At 47.7% G+C, this 19,144-nt stretch overlaps 1 protein-coding gene across 1 annotated transcript in view; it reads left to right on the top strand.

Moving 5' to 3' along the window:
• Nucleotides 1–19,144, top strand: part of SMC1A (structural maintenance of chromosomes 1A) — a 99,049-nt gene that overhangs the window by 35,689 nt on the left and 44,216 nt on the right. Inside the window, exons 10-12 of the mRNA XM_033083623.2 lie at nucleotides 3,653–3,838; nucleotides 9,655–9,834; nucleotides 13,195–13,341. Coding sequence (XP_032939514.1) covers nucleotides 3,653–3,838; nucleotides 9,655–9,834; nucleotides 13,195–13,341 — 513 coding nt within the window. The remainder of the gene's footprint in view (nucleotides 1–3,652; nucleotides 3,839–9,654; nucleotides 9,835–13,194; nucleotides 13,342–19,144) is intronic.

The following is a 19,144-nucleotide window of genomic DNA, read 5'->3' as shown; positions in this document are numbered from 1 at the left end:
CCAAAAATCACAAATCTGAACCTAAAACTGACTCAGAACCCCAAAAACTGCCCCTAAAACTGACCCAAAACTGCCCCAGAACTGCCCCAAACCCCCGGCAGCAGCGCAAGGCCGAGATCATGGACAGCATCAAACGGCTCTGCCCCGGATCTGTGGTGAGGGGAACCCCAAAAACCCCAAATTTGATCCAAAAACTGCCCCAGAACCCCAAAATCTGACCCTAAAACTGACCCAGAAACTGACCCAGAGCCCCAAAAACTGCCCCAAAAACTGACCCTAAAACAGCCCCAAACCTGCCCCAAACCTCCAGCAGCAGCTCAAGGCCGAGATCATGGACAGCATCAAACGCCTCTACCCCAGATCTGTGGTGAGGGGAGCCCCAAAAACCCAAAATCTGAACCTAAAACTGCCCCAAAAACTGACCCTAAAACTGCCCCAGAACTGCCCCAATCCCCCGGCAGCAGCGCAAGGCCAAGATCATGGACAGCATCAAACGGCTCTGCCCCGGATCTGTGGTGAGGGGAGCCCCAAAAATCACAAATCTGAACCTAAAACTGACTCAGAACCCCAAAAACTGACCTGAAACCCAAAATCTGCCCCAAAACTGTCCCAAAAACTGACCCTAAAACAGCCCCAGAGCTGCCCCAAACCCCCGGCAGCAGCGCAAGGCCGAGATCATGGACAGCATCAAACGGCTCTGCCCCGGATCTGTGGTGAGGGGAGCCCCAAAACTGACCTGAAACCCAAAATCTGCCCCAAAACTGACCCAAAAACTGACCCAGAACTGACCCCAACCCCAAAAACTGACCCCAAACCTGCCCCAAACCCCCGGCAGCAGCGCAAGGCCGAGATCATGGACAGCATCAAACGGCTCTGCCCTGCATCTGTGGTGAGGGGAACCCCAAAAACCCAAAATCTGGCCTAAAACTGTCCCGAAAACTGCCCCAGAACTGACCCCAAACCCCAAAAACTGACCCAAAAAATGGACCCCAAATCCCAAACCTGCCTCAAACCCTCAGCAGCAGCGCAAGGCCGAGATCATGGACAGCATCAAACGGCTCTGCCCTGCATCTGTGGTGAGGGGAGCCCTAAAAACTGACCTGAACCCCAAATCTGAACCTAAAGCTGACCCCAAACCCCAAAAACTGACACAGAAAGGTGACCCAGAACCCCGAAAACTGACCCCAAAACCAAAAGAAACTGCCCCTAAAACTGACCCCAAAACCAAAAAAACCTGCCCCAAGAACTACCCCAAAAACTGCCCCTAAAACCAAAAAAAACCTGCCCCAAAAACTGCCCCTAAAACTGACCCCAAAACCAAAAAAAACCTGCCCCAAAAATTGCCTCAAAATTTGCCCCAAAAACTGAGCCCAAAACTGCCTCAAAACCCCAAAGGAGGGACCCAAAAATGGACCCTAATTGCCCCAAAGTGTGTGCCCCAAAAACTGACCCAGAACACCAGAGTGACCCTAAAACAGACCTAAAAGTGCCACAAAGTGTGTTCCCCAAAACCTGCTCTAAAACCCCAAATGTGTGCCCCTAAAACAGCCCCAAAACCCCAAATGTGTGTCCCATAAACTGATACTCAGCCAAATGCAAAAGTCCAGCCCCGTTTCTGGTGTCCCTGACCCCATAACTGATGGACCCCATACCCCTGACCCCATAACTGATGTACCCCATAACTCCTGACCCCATAACTCATTTCCCCCATAACTCTGACCCTATATCTGTTCAGTATGGCAGGCTCATTGACCTGTGCCAGCCCACCCAGAAGAACTGAACCCATAACTGATGTACCCCATAACTCCTGACCCCATAACTGATGTACCCCATATCCCTGACCCCATAACTGATGTACCCCATACTCCTGACCCCATAACTGATGTACCCCAAACCCTGACCCCATAACTGATCTACCCCATAATTCCTGACCCCATAACCTGTCTCTGACCCCATAACCCCTGTTTATCCCATACAGTATGGCAGGCTGATTGACCTGTGCCAGCCCACCCAGAAGAACTGAACCCCATAACTGATGTACCCCATAACTCCTGACCCCATAACTGATGTACCCCATACCCCTGACCCCATAACTGATGTACCCTATACCCTGACCCCATAACTCATTTCCCCCATAACTCCTGACCCTATAAACCCATAACTCTGACCCTATAACCCCCCAGTATGGCCGTTTGATTGACCTGTGCCAGCCCACCCAGAGGAACTGAACCCCATAACTGATGTACCCCATGTCCCTGACCCCATAACTCATTTCCCCTATAACTTCTGACCCTATAACCCATAAATCCTGACTCCATAACCTCTCACCCCACAGTATGGCCGTTTGATTGGCCTGTGCCAGCCCACCCAGAAGAACCCAACCCCATAACTCATGTGCCCCATATCCCTGACCCCATAACTGATGTACCCCATGTCCCTGACCCCATACCCCATATCCCTGATCCCATAACGGATGTACCCCATAACTCCTGATCCCATAACCTGTCTCTGACCCTATATCTGTTCAGTATGGCAGGCTCATAGACCTGTGCCAGCCCACCCAGAAGAACCCAACCCATAACTGATGTACCCAATGTCCCTGACCCCATAACTGATGTACCCCATAACTCCTGACCCCATAACTGATGTACCCCATACCCCTGACCCCATAACTCATTTCCCCCATAACTCCTGACCCCATAACTGATGTACCCCATATCCCTGACCCCATAACTCATTTCCCCCATAACTCCTGACCCCATAACTGATGTACCCCATAAATCCTGACCCCATAACCTCTCACCCCCCAGTATGGCAGGCTGATTGACCTGTGCCAGCCCACCCAGAAGAACTGAACCCATAACTGATGTACCCCATAACTCCTGACCCCATAACTGATGTACCCCATAACTGATGTACCCCATAACTCCTGACCCCATAACTGATGTACCCCATACCCCTGACCCCATAACTGATGTACCCCATAACTCCTGACCCCATAACTGATGTACCCATAACTCCTGACCCCATAACTGATGTAACCCATATCCCTGACCCCATAGCTCATTTCCCCCATAACTCTGACCCTATAACTGATGTACCCCATAATTTCTGACCCCATAACCTCTCACCCCACAGTATGGCCGTTTGATTGACCTCTGCCAGCCCACCCAGAAGAACCCAACCCCATAACTGATGTACCCCATAAATCCTGACCCCATAACTCATTTCCCCCATAACTCCTGACCCCATAACTCATTTCCCCCATAATTCCTGACCCCATAACCTGTCTCTGACCCTATAACCCCCCAGTATGGCCGTTTGATTGACCTGTGCCAGCCCACCCAGAAGAACTGAACCCATAACTGATGTACCCCATGTCCCATACCCCTGACCCCATAAGTGATGTACCCCATACCCCTGACCCCATAACTGATGTACCCCATACCCCTGACCCCATAACTCATTTCCCCCATAACTCCTGACCCTATATCTGTTCAGTATGGCAGGCTGATTGACCTGTGCCAGCCCACCCAGAAGAACTGAACCCATAACTGATGTACCCCATACCCCTGACCCCATAACTCATTTCCCCCATGACTCCTGACCCCATAACTCATTTCCCCCATAACTCTGACCCCATATCCTGCAGTATGGCCGTTTGATTGACCTGTGCCAGCCCACCCAGAAGAAATACCAGATCGCGGTGACCAAGGTGCTGGGGAAGAACATGGACGCCATCATTGTGGATTCGGAGAAAACGGGCAGGGACTGCATCCAGTACATCAAGGAGCAGCGAGGGGAGCCCGAGACCTTCCTGCCCCTGGACTACCTCGAGGTGGGACCCTAAAAAATCCTAAATGGGACTGTGGGGTCAACAGGGAACCCCAGACCTTCCTGCCCCTGGACTACCTCGAGGTGGGACCCCAAAAAATCCTAAATGGGGTTTGAGGGAACCTGAGACATTCCTGCCCCTGGATTATCTGGAGGTGGGACCCTAAAAAATCCTAAATGGGGCTGGGACCCCAAAAAAATCCTGAAATAGAGATTGGGGTCAGCAGGGAACTCCAGACATTCCTGCCCCTGGATTACCTGGAGGTGGGACCCTAAAAAATCCTAAATGGGGCTGAAACCCCAAAAAAATCCTAAATGGGCTGTGGGGGAACACCAGACATTCCTGCCCCTGGATTACCTGGAGGTGGGACCCTAAAAAATCCTAAATGGGGATTGGGGGAACCCCAGACATTCCTGCCCCTGGACTACCTGGAGGTGGGACCCTAAAAAATCCTAAAAATCGGGTTTGGGGTCAACAGGGAACCCCAGACATTCCTGCCCCTGGATTATCTGGAGGTGGGACCCTAAAAAATCCTAAATAGAGATTGGGGTCAGCAGGGAACCTGAGACATTCCTGCCCCTGGATTACCTCGAGGTGGGACCCTAAAAAGTCTTAAATGGAACTGGGACCCCAAAAAAACCCCAAAATGGGGTGTGGGGGAACCCCAGAGCTTCCTGCCCCTGGACTACCTGGAGGTGGGACCCTAAAAAATCCTAAAATAGAGATTGGGATCAGGAGGGGACCCCAGACCTTCCTGCCCCTGGATTACCTCGAGGTGGGACCCTAAAAAAATCCTAAATGGGGCTGGGACCCCAAAAAAACCCTAAATGGGGATTGGGGGAACCCCAGACCTTCCTGCCCCTGGACTACCTGGAGGTGGGACCCTAAAAAAAATCCTAAATGAATTTTTAACCCAAATTTTGGGGTTTAACCACAGGTATTTGGGATTCTGTCCCCAGTTTTGATTTTTTCACCCCAATTTTTGTGGTTCCAGGTGAAGCCCATGGACCAGAAGCTGCAGGAATTGATTTGGATCCCCATTTTTTTATTTTTTAACCCCAAATTTTCCATTCCAGGTGAATCCCATGGACCAGAAACTGCAGGAGGATTGTTTGAGCCCCCATTTTTTGGATTTTTTAACCCAAATTTTGGGGTTTAATCACACCTGTTTGGGATTCTGACCCCAGTTTTTTATTTTTAACCCAATTTTTATGATTCCAGGTGAAGCCCATGGACCAGAAGCTGCAGGAATTGATTTGAATCCCCAGTTTTTGAATTTTTCACCCAAATTTTTGGTTCCAGGTGAAACCCATGGACGAGAAGCTGCAGGAATTGATTTGGTTCCCCATTTTTGGATTTTTTAACCCCAATTTTTGGTTGCAGGTGAATCCCACAGATGAGAATCTGTGGGAGCTGCGGGGATGGGTTTGGATCCCCAATTTTTGATTTTTTAACCCAAATTTTGGGGTTTAACCTCACCTATTTGCGATTCTGACCCCATTTTTTGAATTTTTCATCCCAATTTTTGGTTGCAGGTGAAGCCCACGGACGAGAAGCTGCAGGAATTGATTTGGATCCCCATTTTTTTATTTTTTAACCCAATTTTTGTGGTTCCAGGTGAATCCCATGGACCAGAATCTGCAGGGATGGGTTTGGATCCCCATTTTTTGATTTTTTAACCCAATTTTTGTGGTTCCAGGTGAATCCCACAGACAAGAAACTGCAGGAGGGTTGTTTGAGCCCCCATTTTTTGGATTTTTTGACCCAAATTTTGGGATTTAACCACACCTATTTGGGATTCTGACCCCAGTTTTTTATTTTTAACCCAATTTTTATGATTCCAGGTGAAGCCTGCGAACGAGAAGCTGCAGGAATTGATTTGGTTCCCCATTCTTGGGTTTTTTAACCCCAAATTTTCCATTCCAGGTGAATCCCACAGACCAGAAGCTGCAGGAAGGGATTTGGGTGCCCAGTTTTGAATTTTTTAACCCCAAATTTACATCCCAGGTGAAACCCATGGACCAGAAGCTGCAGGAATTGATTTGAATCCCCATTTTTTATTTTTTAACCCAATTTTTGTGGTTCCAGGTGAAACCCGTGGACCAGAAGCTGCGGGAGCTGTGGGGTTTGGATCCCCAATTTTTGATTTTTTAACCCAAATTTTGGGGTTTAACCTCACCTATTTGGGATTCTGACCCCATTTTTTGAATTTTTCACCCCAAATCTTTGGTTCCAGGTGAAACCCACGGACAAGAAGCTGTGGGGGGGAGGTATTCTGACCCCATTTTTTGAATTTTTCACCCCAATTTTTAATTCCATGTGAAGCCCATGGACGAGAAGCTGCAGTAATTTATTTGGTTCCCCATTTTTTGAATTTTTTAACCCCAATTTTTGGTTCCAGGTGAATCCCACAGACAAGAAGCTACAGGGGTGGATTTGGGTCCCCATTTTGGATTTTTTAACCCAAATTCTGGGGTTTAACCACATGTATTTGAGATTCTGACCCCAGTTTTTTATTTTTTCACCCCAAATTTCCATCCCAGGTGAAACGCATGGACCAGAAGCTTCAGGGGTGGGTTTGGATCTCCATTTTTGATTTTTTTCACCCCAATTTTGGTGTTCCAGGTGAAGCCCATGGACCAGAAGCTGCAGGGATGGATTTGGTTCCCCATTTTTTAAATTTTTCACCCCAATTTTTAATTCCAGGTGAATCCCACAGATGAGAAGCTGCAGGGTTGGATTTGGATCCTCATTTTTGAATTTTGGATTCCAGTTGAAACCCACAGATGAGAAACTGCAGGAACTGCGGGGATGGGTTTGGATCCCCAATTTTTGATTTTTTAACCCCAAATTTTCCATCCCAGTTGAAGCCCACAGACAAGAAACTGCAGGAGGTTGTTTGAGGCCCCATTTTCATTTTTTTTAACCCAAATTTGGGGTTTAACCACACCTATTTAGGATTCTGACCCCATTTTGGATTTTCTCACCCCAATTTTGGGTTCCAGGTGAAACCCACGGACCAGAAGCTTCAGGGATGGGTTTGAATCCCCAATTTTTGAATTTTTCACCCAAATTTTTGGTTCCAAGTGAAGCCCACGGATGAGAAGCTGCAGGAATTGATTTGGTTCCCCATTTCTTTATTTTTTAACCCAATTTTTATGATTCCAGGTGAAACCCACAGACGAGAAACCGCAGGAAGGGATTTGGTTCCCCATTTTTTATTTTTTCACCCCAATTTTTGGTGTTTCAGGTGAATTCCATGGACCAGAAGCTGCAGGGGTGGATTTGGATCTCCATTTTTGATTTTTTTAACCCCAAATTTTTGGTGTTCCAGGTGAAGCCCACAGACCAGAAACTGCAGGAATTGATTTGGTTCCCCATTTTTTTATTTTTTAACCCAATTTTTGTGGTTCCAGGTGAAACCCACAGACAAGAAACTGCAGGAAGGGATTTGGATCCCCATTTCCCCATTTTTTTTATTTTTTAATCCCAGATTTTCCATTCCAGGTGAATCCCACAGACAAGAAACTGCAGGGGGTTGTTTGAGCCCCCATTTTTTGGATTTTTTGACCCAAATTTGGGGTTTAATCACACCTATTTGGGATTCTGACCCCATTTTTTAAATTTTCACCCCAATTTTTAATTCCAGGTGAAACCCACGGACGAGAAGCTGCAGGGATGGGTTTGAATCCCCATTTTTTGAATTTTTTAACCCCAAATTTCCATCCCAGGTGAAACCCATGGACCAGAAGCTGCAGGAATTGATTTGGTTCCCCATTTTTTGTTTTTTTTAACCCCAGTTTTGGGGTTTAATCACACCTATTTAGGATTCTGACCCCAGTTTTTTATTTTTAACCCAATTTTTATGATTCCAGGTGAAGCCCATGGATGAGAAGCTGCAGGAATTGATTTGGATCCCCATTTTTTATTTTTTAACCCCAAATTTTCCATTCCAGGTGAAGCCCACAGACGAGAAACTGCAGGAAGGGATTTGGGTGCCCAATTTTTGATTTTTTCACCCCAATTTTTGGTATTTCAGGTGAAACCCACAGATGAGAAGCTGCAGGGGTGGATTTGGATCCCCAATTTTTGAATTTTTTCACCCCAATTTTTATGATTTCAGGTGAAACCCACGGACCAGAAGCTTCAGGGATGGGTTTGGATCCCCATTTTTTGAATTTTTAACCCCAATTTTTGGTTCCAGGTGAAACCCACTGATGAGAAGCTGCAGGAACTTCAGGGGTGGGTTTGGATCCCCATTTTTGAATTTTTAACCCCAAATTTTCATCCCAGACGAATCCCATGGACAAGAAACTGCAGGGGTGGGTTTGGATCCCCAATTTTGATTTTTTTAACCCCAATTTTTATTATTCCAGGTGAAGCCCACGGACCAGAAGATGCAGGGGGTTGTTTGGGTCCCCATTTTTTTGAATTTTTAACCCAAATTTTGGGGTTTAACCTCACCTATTTGGGATTCTGACCCCAGTTTTTTAATTTTTCACCCCAAATTTCCATTCCAGGTGAAACCCACAGACCAGAAGCTGCAGGAATTGATTTGGTTCCCCATTTTTAAATTTTTCACCCCAAATTTTTATGATTCCAGGTGAAGCCCACAGACAAGAAGCTACAGGGATGGGTTTGGATCCCCATTTTTTGGATTTTTTGACCCAAATTTTGGGATTTAACCTCACCTATTTAGGATTCTGACCCCATTTTGGATTTTTTAACCCCAAATTTCCATTCCAGGTGAAGCCCACGGACGAGAAGCTGCAGGAATTGATTTGACTCCCCATTTTTTAAATTTTTCACCCCAATTTTTAATTCCAGGTGAAACCCACGGACGAGAAGCTGCAGGAATTGATTTGGCTCCCCATTTTTTAAATTTTTAACCCCAAATTTTGGTTCCAGGTGAAACCCACAGATGAGAAGTTGCAGGAATTGATTTGGATCCCCATTTTTTGAATTTTTAACCCCAGTTTTTAATTCCAGGTGAATCCCACAGATGAGAAACTGCGGGGTTGAATTTGGATCCTCATTTTTGAATTTTGGATTCCAGGTGAAACCCACAGACCAGAAGCTGCAGGGGGTTGTTTGAGGCCCCATTTTCATTTTTTTTAACCCGAATTTTGGAGTTTAACCTCACCTATTTGGGATTCTGACCTCATTTTTTGATTTTTTCACCCCAATTTTGGCATCCAGGTGAAGCCCATGGACCAGAAGCTGCAGGAATTTATTTGGTTCCCCATTTTTGTTTTTTTTAACCCATAGTTTTGGAGTTTAACCACAGGTATTTGGGATTCTGACCCCATTTTTGATTTTTTAACCCAAATTTTTCCATTCCAGGCGAAATTGGGGTCCCATTTTGAATTTTTTTACCCCAGTTTTGGGGTTTAACCACAGGTATTTGGGATTCTGACCCCATTTTTTGAATTTTTAACCCAAATTTTTATGATTTCAGGTGAAACCCATGGACCAGAAGCTGCAGGAATTGATTTGGATCCCCATTTTTAAAATTTTTCACCCCAATTTTTAATTCCAGGTGAATCCCACAGATGAGAAGCTGCAGGAACTGTGGGGATGGGTTTGGATCCCCAATTTTTGATTTTTTAACCCCAATTGTTTGAGGTTGTTTGAGGCCCCATTTTCATTTTTTTTAACCCGAATTTTGGGATTTAACCTCACCTATTTGGGATTCTGAACCAAATTTTTGATTTTTTAACCCCAATTTTTAATTCCAGGTGAAACCCACAGACCAGAAGCTTCAGGGATGAGTTTGAATCCCCAATTTTTGAATTTTTCACCCCAAATTTCCATTCCAGGTGAAGCCCACGGACGAGAAGCTGCGGGAGCTGCGCGGGGCCAAGCTGGTGATCGATGTGATCCGCTACGAGCCCCCCCACATCAAGAAGGCGCTGCAGTTCGCCTGCGGCAACGCCCTGGTGTGCGACAACGTGGAGGACGCGCGCAGGATCGCCTTCGGGGGCCACCAGAGGCACAAGGTGACAGAAATATCCCAAAAATATCCTAAAACTGACCCCAGAAATATCCTAACCCAGCCCCCATCGCCTTCGGGGGCCACCAGAGGCACAAGGTGACACAAAAAATCCCAAAAATATCCTAAAAGTGACCCAAAAACATCCTAAAACTGATCACAGAACCATCCCAACCCAGCCCCCATCGCCTTCGGGGGCCACCAGAGACACAAGGTGACACAAAATATCCCAAAAATATCCTAAAAGTGACCCCAGAACCATCCCAGCCCAGCTTCCATCACCTTCAGGAGTCACCAGAGACACAAGGTGACAAAAACAGACCCCAACAATACCCCAAAAATATCCTAAAACTGACCCAAAAATACCCTAAAACTGACCCCAGCCCAGCCCCCATCGCCTTCGGGGCCACCAGAGGCACAAGGTGACAAAAATATCCCCAAAATACCCTAAAACTGACCCAAAAATATCCTAAAAGTGACCCCAGAACTGACTCAAAACTGTCCTCATCGCCTTCGGGGGCCACCAGAGACACAAGGTGACACAAACTGACCCCAAAATACCCTAAAACTGACCCAAAAACATCCTAAAACTGATCACAGAACAGCCCCCATCGCCTTCGGGGGCCACCAGAGACACAAGGTGACCAAAAAAATCCCAAAAATATCCTAAAACTGACCCAAAAATATCCTAAAACTGAGCCTAGAACCATCCCAGCCCAGCTGCCATCACCCTCGGGGGTCACCAGAGACACAAGGTGACAAAAAACAGAGCAAAACTGACCCAAAAATATCCTAAAATTAACCCAGAAATATCCCAGCCCAGCCCCCATCGCCTTCAGGGGTCACCAGAGACACAAGGTGACAAAAACTGACCCCAAAAGTACCCCAAAAATATCCTAAAACTGACCCCAGAACAGCCCCCATCGCCTTCGGGGCCATCAGAGACACAAGGTGACAAAAACTGACCAAAAAATATCCTAAAACTGACCCTGAAAGATCCTAAAACTGACCCAAAACTGACTTAAAAATACCCTAAAACTGTCCTCATCGCCTTTGGGGGCCACCAGAGACACAAGGTGAGCAAAAATATCCCCAAAATACCCTAAAACTGACCCAAAAATATCCTAAAACTGATCATAGAACAGCCCTCATCGCCTTCGGGGCCACCAGAGACACAAGGTGACAAAAAACTGACCCAGAAGTCCCCAGTCATGTCCCCAATGTCCCCAGTGATGTCCCCAATGGTGTCCCCACAGACGGTGGCCCTCGATGGGATGCTGTTCCAGAAATCCCCAATGATGTCCCCATGTCCCCTGGCTGTCCCCCAGTGATGGCTCCATGTCCCCAATGATGTCCCCAGTGATGTCCCCAATGTCCCCTGACTGTCCCCATGTCCCCAGTGATGTCCCCAGTGATGTCCCCATATCCCCATGTCCCCTGACTGTCCCCACAGACGGTGGCCCTTGACGGGACGCTGTTCCAGAAGTCCCCAGTGATGTCCCCAGGGATGTCCCCATGTCCCCAATGATGTCCCCACAGACGGTGACCCTGGATGGGACGCTGTTCCTGAAGTCCCCAATGGTTTCCCCAATGATGTCCCCATGTCCCCTGGCTGTCCCCAGTGATGTCCCCAGTGATGTCCCCATGTCCCCAATGTCCCCTGGCTGTCCCCACAGATGGTGGCCCTCGATGGGACGCTGTTCCAGAAGTCCCCAGTGATGTCCCCATGTCCCCTGGCTGTCCCCAATGTCCCCATGTCCCCAATGGTGTCCCCACAGACGGTGGCCCTCAATGGGACACTGTTCCAGGAGTCCCCATTGATGTCCCCAGTGCTGTCCCCATGTCCCCAATGTCCCCTGGCTGTCCCCACAGACGGTGGCCCTGGACGGGACGCTGTTCCAGAAGTCCCCAGTGCTGTCCCCATGTCCCCAATGCTGTCCCCATGTCCCCACAGACGGTGGCCCTGGACGGGACGCTGTTCCAGAAGTCCCCAGTGCTGTCCCCATGTCCCCAATGCTGTCCCCATGTCCCCACAGACAGTGGCCCTGGATGGGAGGCTGTTCCAGAAGTCCCCGGTCATGTCCCCAATGTCCCCAGTGATGTCCCCTGGCTGTCCCCAGTGCTGTCCCCATGTCCCCACAGACGGTGACCCTGGACGGGACGCTGTTCCAGAAGTCCCCAATGATGTCCCCATGTCCCCTGGCTGTCCCTAATGATGTCCCCAATGTCCCCATGTCCCCACAGACGGTGACCCTGGACGGGACGCTGTTCCTGAAGTCCCCAATGATGTCCCCATGTCCCAATGTCCCCTAACTGTCCCCAGTGCTGTCCCCATGTCCCCAGTGATGTCCCTATATCCCCAATGCTGTCCCCATGTCCCACAGATGGTGACCCTCAATGGGACGTTGTTCCAGAAGTCCCCAATGATGTCCCCATGTCCCCAATGTCCCCTGGCTGTCCCCCAGTGATGGCTCCATGTCCCCAATGATGTCCCCACAGACGGTGGCCCTGGACGGGACGCTGTTCCAGAAGTCCCCAGTGATGTCCCCAGTGCTGTCCCCATGTCCCCAGTGCTGTCCCCATGTCCCCTGGCTGTCCCCCAGTGATGTCCCCATGTCCCCATTGATGTCCCCATGTCCCCAATGATGTCCCCACAGACGGTGACCCTGGATGGGACACTGTTCCAGAAGTCCCCTGTGATGTCCCCATGTCCCCAATGTCCCCTGGCTGTCCCCCAGTGATGGCTCCATGTCCCCAATGGTGTCCCCACAGACAGTGGCCCTGGACGGGACGCTGTTCCTGAAGTCCCCAGTGATGTCCCCATGTCCCCAATGATGTCCCCAGTGATGTCCCCATGTCCCACAGACGGTGGCCCTGGACGGGACACTGTTCCAGAAGTCCCCAGTGCTGTCCCCATGTCCCCAATGTCCCCTGGCTGTCCCCACAGACGGTGACCCTCGACGGGACGCTGTTCCAGAAGTCCCCTATGATGTCCCCAATGTCCCCAATGCTGTCCCCATGTCCCCACAGACGGTGGCCCTGGACGGGACGCTGTTCCAGACGTCCCCAGTGATGTCCCCAATGATGTCCCCATGTCCCCAATGCTGTCCCCATGTCCCACAGACGGTGGCCCTGGACGGGACGCTGTTCCAGAAGTCCCCAGTGATGTCCCCATGTCCCCAATGTCCTCAATGCTGTCCCCACAGACGGTGGCCCTGGACGGGACGCTGTTCCAGACGTCCCCAGTACTGTCCCCATGTCCCCAATGTCCCCATGTCCCCACAGACGGTGGCCCTGGACGGGACACTGTTCCAGAAGTCCCCAGTGCTGTCCCCATGTCCCCAATGTCCCCTGGCTGTCCCCACAGACGGTGGCCCTCGATGGGACGCTGTTCCAGAAGTCCGGGGTGATCTCGGGCGGCGCCAGCGACCTCAAGGCCAAAGCTCGGCGCTGGGACGAGAAAGCCGTGGACAAGCTCAAGGAGAAAAAGGAGCGGCTCACCGAGGAGCTCAAGGTAGGGACACTCTAAAACTGATCCTAAAAACACCAAACCTGACCCTAAAACTGATCCTAAACCTGATCCCAAACCCCAAACCTGACCCTAATCCCAAAACCGACCCCAAACCCCAAAGTGAGCCCAGACAAACTCAAAGAGAAGAAGGAGCGGCTCACCGAGGAGCTCAAGGTAGGGACACCCCAAAACTGAGTCTAAAAACACCAAACCTGACCCTAAAACTGATCCTAAACCTGATCCCAAACCCAACCCTAAACCCTAAACCTGATCCTGAACCCCAAACCTGACCCCAAACCCCAAAGTGAGCCCAGACCAGCTCAAGGAGAAGAAGGAGCGACTCACCAAGGAGCTCAAGGTAGAGAGACCCTAAAACTGATCCTAAACCCAACCCTAAACCCTAAACCTGATCCTGAACCCCAGACCTGACCCTAAACCTGATCCTGAACCCCAAACCTGACCCTAATCCCAAAACCGACCCCAAACCCCAAAGTGAGCCCAGACATACTCAAGGAGAAGAAGGAGCGGCTCACTGAGGAGCTCAAGGTAGGGACACCCTAAAACTGATCCTAAACCTGATCCTAAAACTGATCCTAAACCCCAAACCTGACCCCAAAACTGACCCTAAAACCCAAACCCAACCCTAAAACCCAAACTGACCCCAAAGTGAGCCAGGAGAAGAAGGAGCGGCTCACTGAGGAGCTCAAGGTAGGGGCACCCTAAAACTGACCCTAAAAACACCAAACTGACCCCAAAACTGATCCTACACCTGATCCCAAACCCCAAACCTGACCCTAAAACCCCCAAACCTGACCCTAGTCCCAAAACCGACCCCAAACCCCAAAGTGAGCCCAGACCAGCTCAAGGAGAAGAAGGAGCGGCTCACTGAGGAGCTCAAGGTAGAGAGACCCTAAAACTGATCCTAAAACTGATCCTAAACCCTAAAACTGATCCTAAACCCAACCCTAAACCTGTTCCTGAACCCCAAACCTGACCCTAAATCCAACCCTAAAACCCAAAGTGAGCCCAGACCAGCTCAAGGAGAAGAAGGAGCAGCTCACCGAGGAGCTCAAGGTAGGGACACCCCAAACCTGACCCTAAAACTGATCCTAAACCCCAAAACTGACCCTAAAACTGATCCTAAACCCAACCCTAAACCTGATCCTGAACCCCAAACCTGACCCTGAAACTGACCCCAAACCCGACCCTAAACCCTAAACCTGATCCTGAACCCCAAACCAAACCCAAAACCCCAAAGTGAGCCCAGACCAGCTCCAGGAGAAGAAGGAGCGGCTCACTGAGGAGCTCAAGGTAGAGAGACCCTAAAACTGATCCTAAACCCTAAAACTGACCCTAAAACTGATCCTAAACCCAACCCTAAACCTGATCCTGAACCCCAAACCTGACTCTAAACCCAAACTGACCCCAAACCCCAAAGTGAGCCCAGACCAGTTCAAGGAGGATGATGGAGGAGCTCAAGGTGTGACACAAACCCAAAGGTGACCCTAAAAACACCAAACTGACCCCAAAACAGATCCTAAACCTGATCCCAAACCCCAAACCTAACCCCGAAATCCAAACCTAACCCCAAACCCCAAAGCAATCCCAGACAAGCTCCAGGAGAAGGAGCAACTGATGGAGGAGCTCAAAGTGGGACCCCAAACCTGACCCCAAACCCCAGAACTGACCCTAAAACCTCAAACTGTAACCCCATTTCTTTCCCATTTCATTCCCCTTTTGTTACCCAAATTCCCATTTTTATTTCCATTTTCCCATTTTTCCCATTTTCCCAAATTCCTGAATTTTCCCATTTTTCCCGTTTTTCCCCCCACAGGAGCAGATGAAGGCCAAGCACAAGGAGGCCGAGCTGCCCATCCCCAAATCCCCATTTTTATTTCCATTTTTCCAAATTCCCATTTTTATTTCCATTTTCCCATTTTCCCAAATTCCCAAATTCCCAAATTCCCATTTTTTGTTCTCATTTTTCCCATTTTTCCCATTTTTCTCCCCTCAGGAGCAGATGAAGGCCAAGCGCAAGGAGGCCGAACTGCCCCCCCTCCCCATCCCCAAATTCCCTTTTTTCCCCCATTTTTCCAAATTCCCATTTTTATTTCCATTTTTCTCATTTTCCCCATTTTTCCCAAATTCCCAAATTCCCATTTTTGTTCTCATTTTTCCCATTTTTCCCATTTTTCTCCCCTCAGGAGCAGATGAAGGCCAAGCGCAAGGAGGCCGAGCTGCCCCTCCCCATCCCCAAATTCCCATTTTTATTTCCATTTTTCCATTTTTCCCATTTTCCCAAATTCCTGAATTTTTGCCATTTTTCCCATTTTTCCCATTTTTCCAAATTCCCATTTTTGTTCTCATTTTTCCCATTTTTCCCGTTTTCCCCCCTCAGGAGCAGATGAAGGCCAAGCACAAGGAGGCCGAGCTGCCCCTCCCCATCCCCAAATTCCCATTTTTATTTCCATTTTCCCCATTTTTCCCCAATTCTCATTTTTCCCAAATTCCAATTTCCCCATTTTTTCCATTTTTACCATTTTTCCCATTTTCCCAAATTCCTGAATTTTTGCCATTTTTCCCATTTTTCTCCCCACAGGAGCAGATGAAGGCCAAGCACAAGGAGGCCGAGCTGCCCCTGCCCATCCCCAAATTCCCATCTTTATTTCCATTTTTCCCATTTTTGTTTCCATTTTCCCCAAAATCCTATTTTTGTTTCCATTTTTCTCATTTCCCCATTTATCCCAAATTCTCATTTTTCCCAAATTCCTGTTTTTTCCCCCCACAGGAGCAGATGAAGGCCAAGCACAAGGAGGCCGTGCTGCCCCTGCCCATTCCCAAATTCCCTTTTTTTCTCATTTTTCTCATTTCCCCAAATTCCCATTTTGATCTCCATTTTTGCCCAAATTCCCATTTTTCCCATTTTCCCAAATTCCCAAATTCCCATTTTTGGTCTCAATTTTCCCATTTTTCCCATTTTTCTCCCCTCAGGAGCAGATGAAGGCCAAGCGCAAGGAGGCCGAGCTGCCCCTCCCCATCCCCAAATTCCCTTTTTTATTTCCATTTTTCCAAATTCCCATTTTTATTTCCATTTTTCCCATTTTTCCCATTTCCCCATTTTTCCAAATTCCCATTTTTATTTCCATTTTTCCCAAATTCCTATTTTTTCTCCCCTCAGGAGCAGATGAAGGCCAAGCACAAGGAGGCCGAGCTGCCCCTCCCCATCCCCAAATTCCCATTTTTATTTCCATTTTCCCAAATTCCTGAATTTTTGCCATTTTTCCCATTTTTTCCATTTTTCCCCCTCAGGAGCAGATGAAGGCCAAGCGCAAGGAGGCCGAGCTGCCCCTCCCCATCCCCAAATTCCCATTTTTATTTCCATTTTTCCAAATTCCCATTTTTATTTCCATTTTTCCCATTTTCCCAAATTCCCATTTTTGTTTCCCTTTTTCCCAAATTCCCAAATTCCCATTTTTGGTCTCAATTTTCCCATTTTTTCCATTTTTCTCCCCTCAGGAGCAGATGAAGGCCAAGCCCAAGGAGGCCGAGCTGCCCCTGCCCATCCCCAAATCCCCATTTTTCCTTTTTTTCTCATTTTTCTCATTTCCCCAAATTCCCATTTTTGTTTCCATTTCCCCCAAATTCCCATTTTTCCCAAATTCCCATTTTTCCATTTGTTCTCATTTTTCCCAAATTCCTGTTTTTTCCCCCTCAGGAGCAGATGAAGGCCAAGCACAAGGAGGCCGAGCTGCCCCTCCCCATCCCCAAATTCCCATTTTCCCCCCATTTTTCCAAATTCCCATTTTTCCTTTTTTCTCATTTTTCCCATTTTCCCATTTTCCCAAATTCCCAAATTCTCATTTTTTATCATTTTTCCCGTTTTTCCCCCCTCAGGAGCAGATGAAGGCCAAGCGCAAGGAGGCCGAGCTGCCCCTCCCCATCCCCAAATTCCCTTTTGTATTTCCATTTCCCCCAAATTCCCATTTTTATTTCCATTTTTCCAAATTCCCATTTTTATTTCCCTTTTCCCATTTTTCCCATTTTCCCAAATTCCTGAATTTTTGCCATTTTTCCCATTTTTCCCATTTTTCTCCCCTCAGGAGCAGATGAAGGCCAAGCGCAAGGAGGCCGAGCTGCCCCTCCCCATCCCCAAATTCCCTTTTTTCCCCCATTTTTCCAAATTCCCATTTTTATTTCCATTTTCCCATTTTTCCCATTTCCTCATTTTTCCGAATTCCCATTTTTATTTCCATTTTTCCCAAATTCCTGGTTTTTCTCCCCTCAGGAGCAGATGAAGGCCAAGCACAAGGAGGCTGAGCTGCCCCTGCCCATCCCCAAATTCCCATTTTTATTTCCATTTTCCCATTTTTCCCATTTTCCCAAATTCCCATTTTTGTTTCCCATTTTCCCAAATTCCCAAATTCCCATTTTTGTTCTCATTTTTCCCATTTTTCTCCCCTCAGGAGCAGATGAAGGCCAAGCCCGAGGAGGCCAAGCTGCCCCTCCCCATCCCCAAATTCCCATTTTTATTTCCATTTTTCCAAATTCCCATTTTTATTTCCATTTTCCCATTTTTCCCATTTTCCCAAATTCCTGAATTTTTGCCATTTTTCCCATTTTTTCCATTTTTCTCCCCTCAGGAGCAGATGAAGGCCAAGCGCAAGGAGGCCGAGCTGCCCCTCCCCATCCCCAAATTCCCTTTTTTATTTCCATTTCCCCCAAATTCCCATTTTTATTTCCATTTTTCCAAATTCCCATTTTTATTTCCATTTTCCCATTTTTCCCATTTTCCCAAATTCCTGAATTTTTGCCATTTTTCCCATTTTTTCCCATTTTTCTCCCCTCAGGAGCAGATGAAGGCCAAGCACAAGGAGGCCGAGCTGCCCCTGCCCATCCCCAAATTCCCATTTTTATTCCCATTTTTCCAAATTCCCATTTTTATTTCCATTTTCCCATTTTCCCCAAATTCCCATTTTTGTTTTCATTTTTCCCAAATTCTCAAATTCCTGAATTTTCCCATTTTCCCCATTTTTCTCCCCAACCAGGAGCAGATGAAAGCCAAGCAAAAGGAGGCCGAGCTGCCCCTGCCCATCCCCAAATTCCCATTTTTCCTTTTTTCTCATTTTTCTCATTTCCCCAAATTCCCATTTTTGTTTCCATTTCCCCCAAATTCCCATTTTTCTGAAATGCATATTTTCCCCTGTTTTTTCCCCATTTCATTTCTTCCCCCCTCTTTTTTTTCTGTTCTCCACCATTTCCCTCCACTTTATTCCCTTTTTTTTCTGTTTTTCTCTATTTTTTGTCCCAATTTTTTCCCTTTATCTCCCCCAAATACCCAGGTTATTCCCAAATTCCTGAATTTTCCCATTTTTCCTATTTTTCTTTCTATTTTCCCATTTTTCCCATTTTCCCAAATTCCTGAATTTTCCCATTTTCCCCATTTTCCCCCCTCAGGAGCAGATGAAGGCCAAGCGCAAGGAGGCCGAGCTGCCCCTCCCCATCCCCAAATTCCCATTTTTATTTCCATTTTTCCAAATTCCCATTTTGTTTCCATTTTTCCCATTTTCCCAAATTCCCAAATTCCCATTTTTATTTCCATTTTCCCAAATTCCCAAATTCCCATTTTTGTTTCCCTTTTTCCCAAATTCCCAAATTCCCATTTTTGTTCTCATTTTTCCCATTTTTTCCCATTTTCCCCCCTCAGGAACAGATGAAGGCCAAGTGCAAGGAGGCCGAGCTGCCCCTGCCCATCCCCAAATTCCCATTTTTATTTCCATTTTTCCCATTTTCCCAAATTCCCAAATTC

The sequence above is a fragment of the Catharus ustulatus genome, chromosome 32 (genome assembly GCF_009819885.2).
Source record: "Catharus ustulatus isolate bCatUst1 chromosome 32, bCatUst1.pri.v2, whole genome shotgun sequence".
NCBI lineage: Eukaryota > Metazoa > Chordata > Aves > Passeriformes > Turdidae > Catharus > Catharus ustulatus.
This window is presented reverse-complemented; position numbering and strand designations above follow the sequence as displayed.